Raw genomic sequence first — 17502 nt, 5'->3', positions numbered from 1 at the left:
GCTGTAGACACAATAGAGTAGGAGATTTTTCATCAAGACTATTTACAAGGTTGCTCCCTTTTTTTTTTTATTTTGGAGCAATAAATAATGTATATAAGTAAATGGTCGGTTGGACATAATAAAATTATACTACAATCTAACGGAAAGATTGACAAGCATTGAAAACCAAATGAGCAGTAAATTCGAAAGCCCCTTCCTTTAAGCCCCCCTAGCCAAGCTTCTGCGAGTCTTACAGTCACAGATGGTGACACTTTGCTTAGCGAAAAGCATGTTCTAAAATAGCCTCCAACCTCGCCACCTTTTTTTTATATCCTATTTATGTGCAGGCAGCCGAATTTTACGACTGGGGCTATAAAAAGTCTCTCTCGAAGTATTTCTTCCTATCAGGATCGGCTAAGATAACCTAGCGGGAATATGATAATGACTGCCTCCACTATATTTACTTTCATGAGAGATTACTTTTTTTTTTTCCCCCACCATCCAAATGTAAAATATTGCAGAATTGCCTCGGAGAGCTGGAAATGTAAATGTACTTTCCATAATTTATGTTAATCTCCTTCCTGTATGAATAGCCCAGCAGGACTGGTAGAGAGAGACTATAAAATCAGCCACATAAATGAAGCAGACGTGAATGAGCCACAAAATAAGCTTTTATTGAGCCGAAAAATTTTGTTTTATGCACAAAAGAAAAAAATAAAATAAAACTGCATATAAATAAGTTGTGTATTGTGCGCTGTATGGAGGGGATACTTTATAGTGGACATAGATAAAATATAGTTAAAAAAAAAATTATATATAGTCGCCTTCTGGTTTGTTGGTCCACTAGAAAGTATAATTACATTGGCTGAACATCTTTTTTTTTTTTTTTTTTTTTAAGCAATACGAGCCATAGGTATTCTAGTGGTGGTAGCCGCCTATTTAAGGAGACCATCGCTCTGAGATTTTTTTTATGATTTAAAGGGGTTTTCAAGGCTTGGAAAAACAAAGCGCCTATCTTGTCCTCAGTTTGGGTGTGGGTTTTGCAGCTTAATTCCATAGAAGTGAATGGAGGTTAATTGTAATACCACACACAATTTGAGTGTTGCTATTTTGGAAGAAAGTAGCTGTGTTTTTTCTAATACTGGATCACCGCTTTAAATGAGCACCAACTATGTTCTCATGCTCCCTTTTGGCCATTGTAAAAAGATCTATGGTAGAGTTGGGGCAAAAAGCTAATCTATGGGCCTTTGTATCTCCATAGTAACAGACTACACACAAGCCCTATGTAGTCTGATCCTCCTGTTAGGATCTGTCATCTGTCCAAGAAAGTAGCAGGTTTTTCTTTTTCGTTCTAATCCTGGATAACCCCTTTAATTTATTTTTGTTTACATAATATTTTTTGAGTATTCATAGAAATAGGTAAACATTGCATCTATAAAAGACTATGATCTGTGTAATGATTCAGAGTTATAGGCTGTGTTATACTTCAGAGCTTCATTCACACTTCTGCACAATTTAGTATTGAAATTCCCAGTAACATCTGTGCGGAGTTTATGTTGGTAATTTACCCTCTGGATATTGTATACCTCACCCTAGACACTATACAGTAATTTGATATAGTAATGCTGGTCTTAGCTAAACTGTTAAAGGGAACCTGTCACTATGAAAAAATATTTAGTGTGAACTTATAGAGCAGAAGGAGCTGAACAGATTGATATAGTTTTATGGGGGGGGGGGGTGTGGAATTAATATAACATGTATTTCCTTTATTTAAACCTCTGCTTCTTCTGGGCTTAGGAGTCCAGTGGGCGGTCCTAATTAGCGATTGGCCTTTATCACTATGTACGTTTATGCAACCATGCCGATCATTGATATCAATCTGTTTAGCTATTCCTAATCTGTAACTTGATGTTCGTAGATTGACCAACATTGTTCTGCTGACATTTTCTCTTTAAGAGTATGTCAGTAAGAGGCGCTCTCTCCTAGGTGTTTTAGGGTGCCAGATACCGTTGGGAAACCTCAGATTCAGCAACGATAGTGTAAAAGAAGACTCAGCACTTCAGTTGGTGTCATCAAAATAGTAGATTTTTTTCATACACAAAAAAAAACAGAAAGTAGCACCACCCCATCACCACCAATATCACCATGAACATCTCTTCTCTATGAGGCACTATGCCCTGCCATAGTACCCCCTACTCACCAATACCCAACACCCACCCTTCATTTTATGTGGACCATCAGGAGGCTCAGTAGAGTCTCCTAGGTTATCAAAATATTCTTACTCCTTTGCCCCTAATAGCGATATATACAGTATAGCATTTACCTATTTTGCCACCAGGGATCGCATTAAGCCAACACAGATATGCGAAGCAATGCCAAACCAGCCTGTTTTTCCCCCTTTAGGACCCTCCGTATAATGTATCGGCAGATACAAGCCTACAAGTCCGGAGATTCCGGGACATATTTATTGGCCCACCCCCGAGGAGCTCTGTTGAAGCTGGGCCTGTGGCACATGAGGTCCAGTCCACTGGTGGATTCCTCAATTTGAGCCTGTAGTTCTTCAAATATATTTGGAGCTTCACCATTGTATTCTATAGATAGACTTCCAAATGGGATTGGTGTCCTGAAGAAAGGAGGAAATATATGAATTCATCTTTAACAATAAAAATGTCCTTTCCTGTCTCTAAAGTCTATAGGCACAGGCCAGTGTGGCCTACTATGGCTCTATTGGAGTCCCCCTTATTAGGGTATTTTCAGACTGAGGAATTCGCGCAGAGAAGTTTCGGCGGATTCCGTTGCTCCCCATCGCTAACGGCTGCACACATGTCCGTGTGGCGGCTGTGAGGGGTGGCGAGCGACGGAATCCACTGGAACTTCTCTGCGCAGATTCCTCAATCTGAACATACACGAGAGCCATCCATAGTCTGCTAGAATACACATAAATTTCCCATAACTTCCCATTCTCTGGGGCCAAAGAAGTAATGTTTCTCTTCGAGGAGAGCATCATATAGACGTGCTTCACTAGGGATTCTGGGAAGAAGGATATACAAAGTAGCTCTCTGATGTCATGTCTTGGAGGTAGCTACAAATGGGTAACCTCCCCTTCTGGAGAGATTTCTGGCTCGGCTTAAATCTCTAGTCATGTTGTAAGGCTTCTAAAGTCACAGACTAAGGGTATGTTCACACTGAGCAAAACAGACAGAAATTCCGAGCGGAACCCGCGTCGTGGACTCCACTCAGAATCCCGCCTGCCATAATATCTCAATGTGATGTCTCGCGTGCCTCCACTTTCTGCCCAAAGAATTGACATGTCAATTCTTTGAGTGGAGAGCGTTGAAGCGGTGCATGAGACATCACATTGAGACAGTGAGGCAGGCGGGATTCTGTGTCCACGGCACGAGTTCCACTTGAAATTTCCACCTGTTTTGCTCAGTATAAACATACCCTTAAAGGGAATTCTACATTTAAATGATGGATTTTACGTACCTGTTAAATGTGCGGTATGTGACGTTGAGAGGTTTCTGTGGGGGAGGTGGGAGCTTCTCGGTGGTCGGTATTACATACTGGACATTGTGGCTTTCTACCCAAGGAGACTGGTATGATTTGGGGATGGCGGTGCTGTTAAATTTCTCATATGGAACATTTCTCCATGGTCCAGCATAACCTGTCATCAAAAGTAATAGACTGAGTGAAAAGTCCATAAACTCAGTGCAACCATAGAGAACATCAGCCAGTACTGGGGTCCAAAGATCTTATACGGCTATATAAGCGATGAATCCAAATAACATACAAAAAAAGCCCAAAATGCTATTTTAATGGCCCAACTGCAAAAGCCAAAGGGAATATTTACTATGTACTGTTTATTTTGTGAGGTAATGTAAAATGTGCGCTGTGCGGCACTATCATTTCGGCACTATTATAGTCTCTGACACTAGTGGCTGTGTCATTCTGTACAGCACATTTTCCTCTGTACCATATGGGACAGTTAATCTCTTACTGTAGGGCACTACTATTTGTATACTGCATGGCACTATTATTTGTGTACAACATAGGTCTCCAAACTGCGGCCCTCCATGATGTAGCACTATTATTTATGTACTGTGTGGCACTGTTATTTGTGAATGATATAGCAAAATAGTTTTTATATGGTGTAGCATTATTATTTGGGTACTGTGTGGCACTATTATTTGTGTATTGTGTAGCTCCATTATTTTTATAGGGCGTAGCAATATTATTTGCGTACCGTGTGGCACTATTATTTGTGTATTATTTGCATACAGCGTAGCACTATTATTTATGTACTGTGTGGCACTATTATTTGTGTATTATTTGTATATGGTGTAGCACTATTATTTATGTAATGTGTGACACTATTATTTGTTTATTATTTGTATATAGTATAGCACTATTATTTATGTACTGTGTGGCACTATTTGTTTATTATTTGTATATGGTCTAGCACTATTAATGTACAGTTTGGCACTATTATTTGTGTATTATTTGTATATGGTGTAGCACTATTATTTATAAAAGTGTGGCACTATTAGTGTAATATCTGTATATGGTGTAGCACTATTATTTATCTACAGTGTGGCACTATTATTTGTTTATTATTTGTATACAGTGTAGCACTATTATTTATGTACTGTGTGGCACTATTATTTATGTATTGTGTAGCTCCATTATTTGTTTACTCTAGTATTGTAGTATTATTATTTATGTACTTGGCACTGTTATTTGTGAATGCTGTAGCACTATTATTTCTATACGGTGTGGCACTGTTATTTCTGTATTGTGTAGCTCTATTATTTGTATACGGTATAGCAATATTATTTTTGTACTTTGTGGAACTGTTATTTGTGTATTGTACAGCATCACTATTTGTATAGGGTATAGCACTATTATTTATGTATTGTACAGTATCATTATTTGTATACAATGTAGCACTGTGGTCCAGTTATATGTTCTCTGTATGGCAATATGAGACATCATAATTTACCCTAAGCTTAGGACCTCTGGTATCTGTTATGGAATATCCCACATTTCTTTTCTCACAGATTTATACGGAATTTCACCAGAAAGCATTTGTGGTATGGTGGCACAGTATGACCCTTCGTACACTACAGGTGCCATATAGCAAATCCATATATGATGGTCATTCGAGACAGACTGGTTGCTAAAAGCTATAGAAGCTAGAGCCTTCAAAATGTAAAGCAACTATAACTATGTTTTTTTTTTTTTAAACCTGGCAGCCAGTGTTTCATTCTGCCCGTAGTTTCCCCAGCATGAAAATTACAATTACCTGGAGCTATACCATCTGGATTAAGGGACATCTTCATCTGCAAGACTTTTGGAGATTTCTTAGGAACATTGGGTGGAGTCTTATTGCCTCCTGGGACTACATGAATTTCAGTGCAGAAGTTCTCCTTTCCATGGGCCCCTCCTGTGCCAGATACATCATTGGGTACTGACTGGTTAGCATTTATGGCATTGGCGTGGCCTCCTGCCTGGTAAGAAGAAAATAATTTTATGGGCTGAACCAATCCATACTTGATTGCTGGAAACAAGGATACCATTCAGATAATTTTATGTTTATCGCTCTCCAATGGGATCAGACCTAGGTGTCTCCATGGTAACAGACTACAAATAAACCTTGTGTTGTCAGAGCCTACAGTTTCCATCTATCTGTCCGCTACTTCCTGCTAACCTGCTATATGTATGTTAGTAAGAAATAGGGGACAAATTAAGGCATCTAACCACAGGTCTGCATAGTTGATGCAGATACAAGACAACGGATTTTTAAATTGACTATTTGCAAAATCCCTTCATTTAAAATTTTAAATGAATTGGAACAATACAGTGGTATATAGACATTCGCAATGTCTCTTATATACTCACATTGATACGATTTGTGGGGTACTCGAATGTAAACCTTTGTGCGCGCTTCTGACGCTCCAAGTACATACAAGAGCCGCGGTTGCGCTGCAGTGAGAGCTCTTCCATCATTAGATCTTGGGGGACGCTAAGTTTTTTACCCAGATCTAACAGAGGGGCTGCAAATAAATAAAACAAAAATATATATATGTATATTTATATATATCCTGTGTATGTGTGTGTATATATATATATATATATATATATATATATATATATATATATATATATAAATTATATATATATATATATATATATAATAAAAAAAATAAAAAAATATATATATATACCGTGTATATATATAGTTTTTTAAAAAAAATTTTAAATCATGTATAGCAAGCTTCTCACACAAGATGGCGCTGTTTTCCTTCTTACGATTAGATTATAAAATAATCTACGGCTTCCCTAATGACTGTTCCAGACGTATCACTAAATCTCCAGCTGTACTGAATCTAGCGGCACTTTCTAAAATTTAGAAGCCACTTAAGGTGTCCATACACTTAACCATGGTGTATCGGAAATCCAAGTGTGTCACTTGTAAAAGCCACGTGCCCCCAAACTGCGATGCAAATTGATACTGCTATGTGAACTGGCACCTTAACTCTAATAAGGGGGGAGTATACTAAGTAATATGCGCTGGGATCCTGTCACATACTCCAGTATAATGGAGAACATAATGTGAGGAGAATTTATTATGTGTTTTAGGTACTTTTCATATTTACTTCAACAGTTTGGGAGCTGTAGGAGTAGTAAAATATTCCAGATTTATTTGGATGTGCTACACCAGGCATGAGGTGTTTTAAAGGAACATGTATTGAAAATGCAGCCCGATCGGCAGGCAGTATATTATAGAGTAGACAGAGCTGAGCAGATTGCACATATATATATATATATATACATACACTCACCGGCCACTTTATTAGGTACACCATGCTAGTAACGGGTTGGACCCCCTTTTGCCTTCAGAACTGCCTCAATTCTTCATGGCATAGATACAACAAGGTGCTGGAAGCATTCCTCAGAGATTTTGGTCCATATTGACATGATGGCATCACACAGTTGCCGCAGATTTGTCGGCTGCACATCCATGATGCGAATCTCCCATTCCACCACATCCCAAAGATGCTCTATTGGATTGAGATCTGGTGACTGTGGAGGCCATTGGAGTACAGTGAACTCATTGTCATGTTCAAGAAACCAGTCTGAGATGATTCTAGCTCTATGACATGGCGGATTATCCTGCTGAAAGTAGCCATCAGATGTTGGGTCCATTGTGGTCATAAAGGGATGGACATGGTCAGCAACAATACTCAGGTAGGCTGTGGCGTTGCAACGATGCTCAATTGGTACCAAGGGGCCCAAAGAGTGCCAAGAAAATATTCCCCACACCATGACACCACCACCACCAGCCTGAACCGTTGATACAAGGCAGGATGGCTCCATGCTTTCATGTTGTTGACGACAAATTCTGACCCTACCATCCGAATGTCGCAGCAGAAATCGAGACTCATCAGACCAGGCAACGTTTTTCCAATCTTCTACTGTCCAATTTCGATGAGCTTGTGCAAATTGTAGCCTCAGTTTCCTGTTCTTAACTGAAAGGAGTGGCACCCGGTGTGGTCTTCTGCTGCTGTAGCCCATCTGCCTCAAAGTTGGACGTACTGTGCGTTCAGAGATGCTCTTCTGCCTACCTTGGTTGTAACGGTTGGCTATTTGAGTCACTGTTGCCTTTCTATCAGCTGGAACCAGTCTGCCCATTCTCCTCTGACCTCTGGCATCAACAAGGCATTTCCGCCCACAGAACTGCCGCTCACTGGATGTTTTTTCTTTTTCGGACCATTCTCTGTAAACCCTAGAGATGGTTGTGCGTGAAAATCCCAGTAGATCAGCAGTTTCTGAAATACTCAGACCAGCCCTTCTGGCACCAACAACCATGCCACGTTCAAAGGCACTCAAATCACCTTTCTTCCCCATACTGATGCTCGGTTTGAACTGCAGGAGATTGTCTTGACCATGTCTACATGCCTAAATGCACTGAGTTGCCACCATGTGATTGGCTGATTACAAATTAAGTGGTAACATGCAGTTGGACAGGTGTACCTAATAAAGTGGCCGGTGAGTGTAATATATATATATATATATATATATATATATATATATATATATATCCAGGCTGGAGTGTATACCATGGGGGGAGATTTATCAAACATGGTGTAAAGTGAAACTGGCTTAGTTGCCCCTAGCAACCAATCAGATTCCGCCTTTCATTTTCCAAAGAGTCTGTAAGGAATGAAAGGTGGAATCTGATTGGTTGCTAGGGGCGACTGAGCCAGTTTCACTTTACACCATGTTTCATAAATCTCCCTCATGGTTTTAGTAATACCTTGTAATACTGTGATCAAAATCTCTGCTCATTCTGGAGTCAAGTGGGCGGACCTTATTGGTGACTCCTACAAAGAAGGCTGTCAATCACTGATTAGGGCCGCCCACTGGACTCCTAAACCTAGATTTAGATCAGTTTATTAGAATCTGGACTATAGTACAAAAGTATATATCAATCTAGTCATCAAATCTGCTCTATAACATCGAGAGAATACTGCCTATTGAATATAATAAATCTCTGTGCGCCATATGTAGACATTAGTAGTATAATATGATACTATCTGCGAGTTGTGATGATGACCTCTATAATTAAAGTCAAGTCATCCTTTCCGGTCTTACCTTCCCCTCTAATTTCCCTGACAATGGCTGATGCCAGGCCTTTCCTCTCCTTCACCAGGTCTGCATACGTGGGAAACATTGTGCCGGCTGCAAAATAAAGAAGAATAATTATAGAGCGTCATTTTATCTAATACAGTCATTACCCCCAGACAACATATTATCTATTGTCATGCACATAGGAACCAGAGGGAAGAGCGGAGATGGGAAAGTACAGATACGTGAATGAGGGGGGGATTAGAGGAAGGATTAGAAACTATGCAGGTTATTAGAAAGTGCAGAGTCAGCAGTTCTGCTTTTGATGGTGAATGAGAATTTTTTTTGTCTGCGAGTGGTGTATTATGGGTAAATTTCCTGTAATCGCTTACTTTGGTCTGCAGTAACTGGAAATATTGTAGGATTACTAACCAGTTTAGTCCATTCCTATATGTATGTTAGGACCTGGGTTATACAGACCTATCATATATCTGTGTGTGTGACACCTCACCCAAGTGTACTGCATATTCATGGATGTGAAGACCCCCTGGACTACTCCACCCATCCTCTTTAGGTGGTCAGTTGCTCGGTAAATTTCAGGCCCTGGTTCATTACTTAGAATAGGAACCGTACATGATAATTGCTGACCGCCTATCCTGTAGGTGTCTCTCTCTAATATCAGAGTGGACAAGAAAGTATGATAGTACAACCCCTTTAAGGGTATTCTCACACAGGGTGGATACTCTGCAGTGGAAGCAAATTATGCAGATTTTGGTGCAGATATTAAATTTGCCATTGAAGTCAATGGGAAAATAATACAAATTGTATTCATACTATGCAGACAAGATATGCAGATACGGTAAATCCTTTCCACTTTGCCACGACCAATATGTTCCACCATATGTAAACAAACCCTGAGGATATATTCCCACGTCTTTTTCTGGTCGTTTGATTCCAAAGTTTGGACTCAAACGGCCAAAAAGAAGATGTTGTAGGAATATACCCTAAGGCTATGTTCACACAGTGTATTTTTTATGATGGCTGTTGTTTCCAATTAAAACAACAGCTGTTCTTGTCAATTATTTCTGGATGTTATGCATTGATTTCAATGCAATTTTCAATGCGAAAACGGCTGTTGTTTGACACTCGCTACAACGGCCATTGTTTTTGAGTGCCAAACAGCGGCCATTGTTTGTGCATTGTGTGAACAAAGCCTAGGGCTATGTTCACACGATATACTTTTTATGAAAAGAATGGACGTTGTTTTCAATTTATGGCAGTGATTTACACTGAAGTCAATGCAAACAATGGCGGTTGTTTTACACAATGTATTGAACAACAGCCGTTGTTTGCTTTGGCCGTTGTAATAATGATCATGTCATTTTTTTCCGGCTGTTGTTTATATACTTCAATGCAATTTTTATTTAAAACCACATACATTTTGAGTCCCAAATTACGGACGCTGTTTATATGTTGTGTGAACATTGCCTAAAGGTAGATGCTCATGCATAGAGTGCTTTGAGACTTTAAAGATCATGACACAGTACTCTGCTATTGTATCCACAGTTAAAAGGATTACAAAAAACAAGCTGCTTTCTTCTAAAAACAGCACCACCCCTATCCTCAGGTTGTGTGTAGTGTTACAACTTGGCTCCATTCACTTCAATGAAACTGAAATGCAATACCGCTCACAAACTGAGATTGGGGTGGTGCTGTTTTTATTTAAAAAAAAAAAAAAACAGTTACATTTTTCTAATCCAGAATAACCCCTTTAAGAAAAAATATAAAACCCCATTTAATTGAATAGGTTCACTTCAAAGACCTGATACTGTAAGTTATCTTCACAGAATATAAAACTTCTAGGAGGGCTGGATAAAGCTCAGTGAGACATTGGGAATGTGCTTAGGACTGCACAATGACGTCTTTTGGGCTTCTTCATTACAGCAGGGCATGGAGGGCAGCGGGATTCTACCATAGTGTACATAACACACAATGTACTCATACCTATTAATAGTAGGTACCAAGGGTTAAATGTCTATTCCCAGTGTTAATTGTAGAAACCTAAGAAATATAATCACTTATTATACAGATATAGGAGAGGGATTCCTCGTGGTATATTAGGGAATGGATACAGCAGCTATAAGTCGGATTACAGCATATGGAGGTCAGAATCTCTTGTGCCCTGACTGCTTGGACTAAATATCAGTGGAGGAAGAGGAGATGGGGTTTGTGGTGGTAACCAGTTCTAGTTCTCCTATACCAGTGATTTTCAACCAGTGTGCCGCGACACATGGTCAGGTGTGCCGCGGGGAAAGTTCCCCAAACTATGGTGCCCCTGTGTTTTGTTCGGCAATGTGCAGCGATCAGTGGCAGATTATAATGTGGGCGGTTGCGTGGTGCGCTGGGGCGGGCCATGATGCACGTATCCAATCAACGTGTGCGCTACGGCCTGCCCACATGGGGGAGAGAAGCACAGGAGAGAAGCAGGGGGGAGAAGTATGGTGGAGAGAAGCACAGGAGAGAAGCATGGGGTAGAGAAGCACAGGAGAGAAGCAGGGGGGAGAGAAGCACAGGAGAGAAGCAGGGGGAAGAAGTATGGTGGAGAGAAGCACAGGAGAGAAGCAGGGGGGAGAAGTATGGTGGAGAGAAGCACAGGAGAGAAGTAGGGGGGAGAAGTATGGTGGAGAGAAGCACAGGAGAGAAGCACGGGGGGAGAAGAGTATAGTATAGTGAGTGAGAGTGAGTATAAATACATTTAGAATCTATATTATTAACTATATGTATAATATGTACTGTTTTAGTGTCATTTTGTGCCATTTTGGTTGGTGGCATGCCCCGGGTTTTTTTAAGTATAAAAAGTATGCTGCGGCTCAAAAAAGGTTGAAAATCACTGTCCTATACAACCAGGAATCTATGGGTAGGGTGCCTTGACATGTACGTCAATGACTGCTCAACCCAACAATAGTTTCTGGTTAGCTTTGCCATCGTTCATGTTCTAAATGCTGAAGCCACAATGATAAGTTGTTGTCCTGGCCCACCACTTACGCATTGAGGCTCTCCCTCATGACCATCAACGGATGACGTCGGTGGTGATAGGGGTCGGGTGTGATGGAAAGTTATGGCTGGACCCCTTTGCTGTGGGAGAGAAAAGACGCAGCCAGAGCTCTCTGGCTGCAGCATACCCTTCCCCATAGAGAACACAGGAACACACTGCCATATACCTTATGAGTTTGTTATCCTTACCTGCCGCTCGTGCATGGAGCTCTCTGGCAAAACCTCCAACAGATGATGTCGTTGATAGAGAGAGGACGCAAGACAGGATGCTTCCTGCTGTAGTCAAGCTGGGCCCTGGCTCTGCCAGGTCCCCTGTCAAGGACACTTAGTCAGTCCAGTGTAGTCTAGTCTGGAGTGTGGTATTGGACAGATGTATGGAAAACACAGAGACCCTTTTCTTCTTTAAAGCAACACTTCTACCTATAATGCAGTGCTAAACACCAACAGAGAGGACAAGTCAGGGATCACCCCAACCCACGCTGTGAACAACTTAAATACAGTGCAGGACAGTATCCTACAAGCTAAAAAGGAACTGATCCGGATAGAGCAAAGCAGTCAAGAGCCTATGTACTCTATCTCTTAATGCAGGTGAAACCAGATAACGTTGGACACCTTGCTCAACTCAGGTAACAAGGTCTGGGGCTTGTGTCAGCCTAGGAGGACAGGTCACCGACACTGTAGGGCAACAGGTGGTTACAGCGACACAGGTCGAAACACAAGCAGTCTTCTTCTTTCAAGTATTCTTTTTCTAAAAATCTGGCAGAGCACAGTACTACATTGGGTTGGGACTCTCAAGACAAACTCCTTTACACTACTCAGAACTCTCACAATCTATTCATCTCCACTTCTTTGAACTCACTCAACTCTTCTCAGCACGCAACCAAGTCAGCACTGCTACTTTACGCTCACTAACTCTACAGTTCTCGATGCAGATCTAGTCAAGTCCAAAGTAATTGTCTACTTGTATGCCAACATATTCGTCAGTAAAGGTAGAGTTTATTTATTTTACCGGGACTCAGTGGTTATTGTACTAGCACCTACACATCAATTACACTGTCCTTGGGTTATCTCCCCTTTCTGTGGGTGGCAGTACCGACAGTCCAGGTGGGTCATAACTCCACTCCGGATCACCGTGATAAGCGCCCAAGGGACCCCTCACAACCCGGCAGGACACTGACCATTGGGGAAAGGGTATAGCCAGCCTCCAAAGCTAAAAGCAGGTGTGCTGTATACCTGTGTGCTGATTCAGCACTGGCGTCACAACACTATACCACCTGGCTGAGCTATACTCCACCGACCAATCACCATTGTCGTGGAGTCACACTCTACCACCTAGCAAGTGACCGGTCGCAGTTGCTACAACACTACCCGGCAACCCTGAGACACCACCACAATAGGGGTCGGGTGTAATGGAAAGTTATTGCCCAATTTCTTTGTTTTGGGAGAGATAAGCCGCAGGCAGAGCTTTCTGGCTACAACATACAGAGAACACAGGAACACTCGACCATGCTGACTACAGATAACTAATGGCCGAATGATTGTTAAAGAGGACCTGTCACCCCCCCGTGCTGGGGTGACAGGCTCCCAACCCCCAGTTAGATCCCCTTATACAGACCTTATCTGACCGAGTCCCGCTCCCGGAGCCGATCCCGGGACGGAGATATCCTGGTCAGAAGCCGGCGCGCGCACGGCTCCATTCATTCTCTATGGACGCTGGACCTATCTCCACAGCGCGCCCCCCGGCTTCTGACTGGGATATCTCCGTCCCGGGATCGGCTCCGGGAGTGGGACTCGGCTAGATGAGGTCTGTATAAGGGGATCTAGCTGGGGGTCGGGAGCCTGCCACGGGGCACGGGGGGTGACAGGTCTCCTTTAAGCTGCCAGCAATTAAAGGTGTATGGGGGCCTTAGGCTGACTGACAGCCATAGAACATATATGTCAGAAAATTGTCAAAACAAGATGCTGTTGTATACATACGCAGACAGGCACAGGCTGCATTTACTTTATTGGCCTGAACGTACTCAATTAGTGACTACATTCAGGTCATTAAAGTCAATGTACATTACATAAACATCCCATTTTCACAGTTTGCTGATATACATATGCCACAGACACCATATTCGTAATATGAACCCTGCCTTAAGAGTTGTTCACATTGCCGTTAGGATCCCACATCAGCACTTCTGTCAGTTTTAAAGGAAAGCATAGCACGTAGTGCCCGTGACCTCTGCAGAACCTGACTGACTCCATTATAGGTCAGTAGGGTCCGTCAGTCGTCATGGCTTCCAATGTAGGCACAAGCTCCAATGTCAGTGTGAACATGGTTTAAGATTACAGGGATCATAAATGAAACCGTCCTAATGAAAAGTGTCACTAGTGTCGCCCATAGCAACCAGGGTTGGCTGGTTGCTATGGACAATACTGGTGACAATCTGTTAACAAAGAAGTATTTTTAGGAACAATACACATTTAAAGGGGGCGATTTATCAAACCGGTGTAAAGTAGGACTTGCTCAGTTGCCCCTAGCAACCAATCAAATTGCACTTTTCTTTCTACACAGATTCTTTGGAAAATGAAAGATGGAATCTGATTGGTTGCTAGGGGCAACTGAGCCAGTTCCTATTTAGACTGTCCTTTTTGTAGATTATAAAAAACGTCACCATGTTTTATTAGAAGATAATGAAAGTAATTCTGCATAGGGTTTGTGTGCCGCCTTGTGGCCTTCCACATACAATTCCATCATAGGCAAAAGCCATACACACCAAGTTACAGATCAGACCCTCTAGCGGCGGCTAAAGTTTTACAAGTTTTTTATTGAAAATACAGATCTGTCACATGATAAGACATTGAGGAAAGGTTGACGCGGTGACACACCAATACAATCACCAGGTAGAGTCTGTCTTAGGTCACGGTGTGGCATTTTCTGCAGCGAACCCACTCAGGATCTCTTCAACCATTATAAATAAAGGGACAGTGATCAGCGATCAACTTTGTCTCTTTGTTTCTTTTCCACTTTAAAGTTGAATGTATAAGTATGGACACCATCATAGTCCCATAGAGATACATAGAGACTGTCATGGTGTCTCCAGGGAGCTCTGCTTTCAAAGAAAAGTTGAGGAGAATCTAAGGGACAAAGTGATCATATAATCTCATCTGTCTCTTCATTCTATCGATGGGTGTCTGTGCAGCTCGACCCCCACCATTCATGTCAGAAGCTAGGTAAACTATCTTTCCCTATAGGATGCATGCAAACAAGACTACCATAAGTTTGTTGGTGCCCCCATCCTCTTACCCTCCAGCCTCAGAGGTCGTGTATGGTCATGGTCATTTACACTATGGAAGTTGTAAAGCGAGTCAAGTCTCATACATAACTAAGTCCACTGACATATTGTCCTCATAAATAATACAATAACAGTATATGATATGGCTCGTAGACCGCTTTAGTCGTACGGTTGAGAAGCTCACCTGGTGCGGATGTCACGGATGGAATGCTTCTTTCCTCTTCAGATCTTTATAGCCTTTGTATATTTGGTTTCTTGTATTCCCTTGTGTCTATATTTCTTCTGTCGCTTACATTCAGCCTTTATTCCCCGTTGGGTGCTGAGACAGCTCTGCCTTATCCCCAGCTGTATTACTTCTTGTATTACTATCCTTTACTATGTCTTGCATCTGCTTCTGTCTATCTCCTTCCTTAGTGCCCCCTCCCTCTATGTTACTTTATTACTTTCTTCTTCTTCTCCTCGGTTCCTTCTACCCTCTTGTCTCTCACTCTCTCTTCTGACCCTTGCCTCTGTCTCAGGATATCTGTTGATGGTCGTCCACCCATGATGTAATGTCACTATTACAGGGTCATGAGGTAAAGTTAGCACAGAAGACTCCAAATGTAAAAACCATCATGGCTCTCGTCTTTCTAGCATGACTTAAGTTTACAGTATGTCCTGCCTTGTTGCTAGGTGTCTATTACTGATGTAGGCTGATGACCGTCAAATTCCATTACCAATGCAAGCTCATATCGAAAATTATTATTTCTGTTATTTAGAAGCATATGGTAACATTCACAATTTGGCCACTTGACCCCCTTCATTCTACCCAGTTTTTAGGTAGGGCCCATTTATAGTAGTCAATTATTCTCACTTGTTTCTTTTAGAGTGCTATAAAGGTATATATATAATCTTTATCAATTGTGGGACAGCGCTGTTGGCGGTCCCATTGGATTAGAGAGGGGAGCATTTGAAGTTGATGTTGGCGGGTATCACTCCTCCGTTCCTCTCACTGACCGTTGGAATCAGTTTACCAGTTTTCGCGGACTTAGAGATTGGATCGAAAAGATTCTTCGCGCATGCGCGCATACTTAGAAGTTTTAAGTCAGTTTGCCGGTTTCGCGCATGCGCGAACTTAGAAATTTTTGACTGAGGATGTCTCCGGCGCATGCGTACGGACTCTGAAGAAATTGTCCACGTCTTCCTCAGGCGCCTATGCGTTGGATACGGTCCTCTGTGGTACAGGATGTCCGCGTCTGCGTACGACCTTGGACATCATGTTGGAGTCCGGTATAACAGTCAAGTCACTTGTGTGTCAATGCTTATTACAATACAGTATTTAATACAAGTCCTAATTGATCTGTCTATAATTGGAAAGTATCTTCTGTATTTGATGTTGGGTTAATGTATTATTGTGGTGGACAATGAACTATATGCTATATGTTCATTCTCTATTTATGATAAAATGATACAATGGAAGGGGGGAGGGGGGGAGATAAGTTTGGGGATTTAAGACCTAAAAAGAGTACTGTCCATTCCCTTAACTGGGTATTGATGTATTGCTATATAATTAATATTTATAAGAAGGGGGTGAAGGTGAAACCTTCATTCAACCCTTGAGGCGCAAGTGTCTTGAGCCTATGTATCCAGCTTATGAACTTAAGCTGGATGAACTTAGCAGGTTCGGCAGTGTTCTCCAGACCCAACTAAAGGAGTTGAATGCATCCAACTTCTCCAGCTGCCGGGAGTAGTGTTGAGTAAACTTACCGATTGTTCGGGTCCCACCGAATCCAAACGCTTGGCAACTGATTCCCGCTGTCTGGAGAAGTTCAATGCAGCCCTAGGGAGTTCTGGAAAACATGGATTCAGTCTATGGCTGTATCTATGTTTCCCCAACTCCAGAGGGATGCATCCAACTTTTCCTGCTTGATCTGTTTGTTCTAGAAGAAATAAGCCGCAGTCACAGCTTTTTGGCAGTGGCTTACCCCTACTCTCCTCATAGAGAAGACAGGAATGCTCGGCCGTGTCAAATGTTCCATGTTTTCCCCAACTCCAGAGGGATGCATCCAACTTTTCCTGCTTGATCTGTTTGTTCTAGAAGAAATAAGCCGCAGTCACAGCTCTTTGGCAGTGGCTTACCCCTACTCTCCTCATAGAGAAGACAGGAATGCTCGGCCGTGTCAAATGTTCCAGTGTATGGGGAGGATACGTGGTGAATAGGAGAGATAACTCATGGCTGAACAGTTATTAAAAGTTTATGGCCACCAGGGCCGGCTCCAGGTTTTTGTGGGCCCTTAGGCGACACAGTCTCAACGGGCCCCTCATTCATCCACTATGCGCAATCATTTGAGACACAAACACACATTACTCACACACACACATTATTGACTGACTGACACACATACACACAACACTTACAGCTCAGTCTTCTCCCTCTTCCTCTTTGTCGTGCTGCTCTCCACCCTGTAAGGTTGAGGACCTTTGGGTCATGTGATCAGATCCTTCACCCTTTTCTCTCTCTGTGCAGGTCCTGCTCTCTCTGTGTCTTCTAATGTTTAGCGTTCACCCTGCCCCTAGAGGC

At 42.0% G+C, this 17502-nt stretch overlaps 1 protein-coding gene across 1 annotated transcript; it reads right to left on the bottom strand.

Annotated features, from left to right (window-relative positions):
- Window positions 1–2046: 2046 nt before the first annotated feature.
- MYOZ3 (myozenin 3) lies at window positions 2047–17361 on the bottom strand. The gene is made up of 6 exons (XM_069953672.1): window positions 17340–17361; window positions 8635–8721; window positions 5878–6032; window positions 5282–5486; window positions 3466–3643; window positions 2047–2602 (listed from the first exon to the last, which is right to left on the bottom strand). Exons 2-6 carry the CDS (start codon window positions 8711–8713, stop codon window positions 2416–2418), a joined length of 804 nt encoding a protein of 267 aa, XP_069809773.1. The 5' UTR covers window positions 8714–8721; window positions 17340–17361; the 3' UTR covers window positions 2047–2415.
- Window positions 17362–17502: the final 141 nt, after the last annotated feature.

Source organism: Dendropsophus ebraccatus, chromosome 1, assembly GCF_027789765.1.
Source record: "Dendropsophus ebraccatus isolate aDenEbr1 chromosome 1, aDenEbr1.pat, whole genome shotgun sequence".
NCBI lineage: Eukaryota > Metazoa > Chordata > Amphibia > Anura > Hylidae > Dendropsophus > Dendropsophus ebraccatus.
This window is presented reverse-complemented; position numbering and strand designations above follow the sequence as displayed.

Coding starts and splice junctions, on each gene's coding strand:
- MYOZ3 (XM_069953672.1), bottom strand. CDS start 8,713: ATGTTTCCCACGTATGCAGACCTGGTGAAGGAGAGGAAAGGCCTGGCA. Junction 5,487..5,877: donor ACCCCACAAATCGTATCAAT/GTGAGTATATAA, acceptor TCTTCTTACCAG/GCAGGAGGCCACGCCAATGC. Junction 2,603..3,465: donor ACATACCGCACATTTAACAG/GTACGTAAAATC, acceptor TCCTTTCTTCAG/GACACCAATCCCATTTGGAA.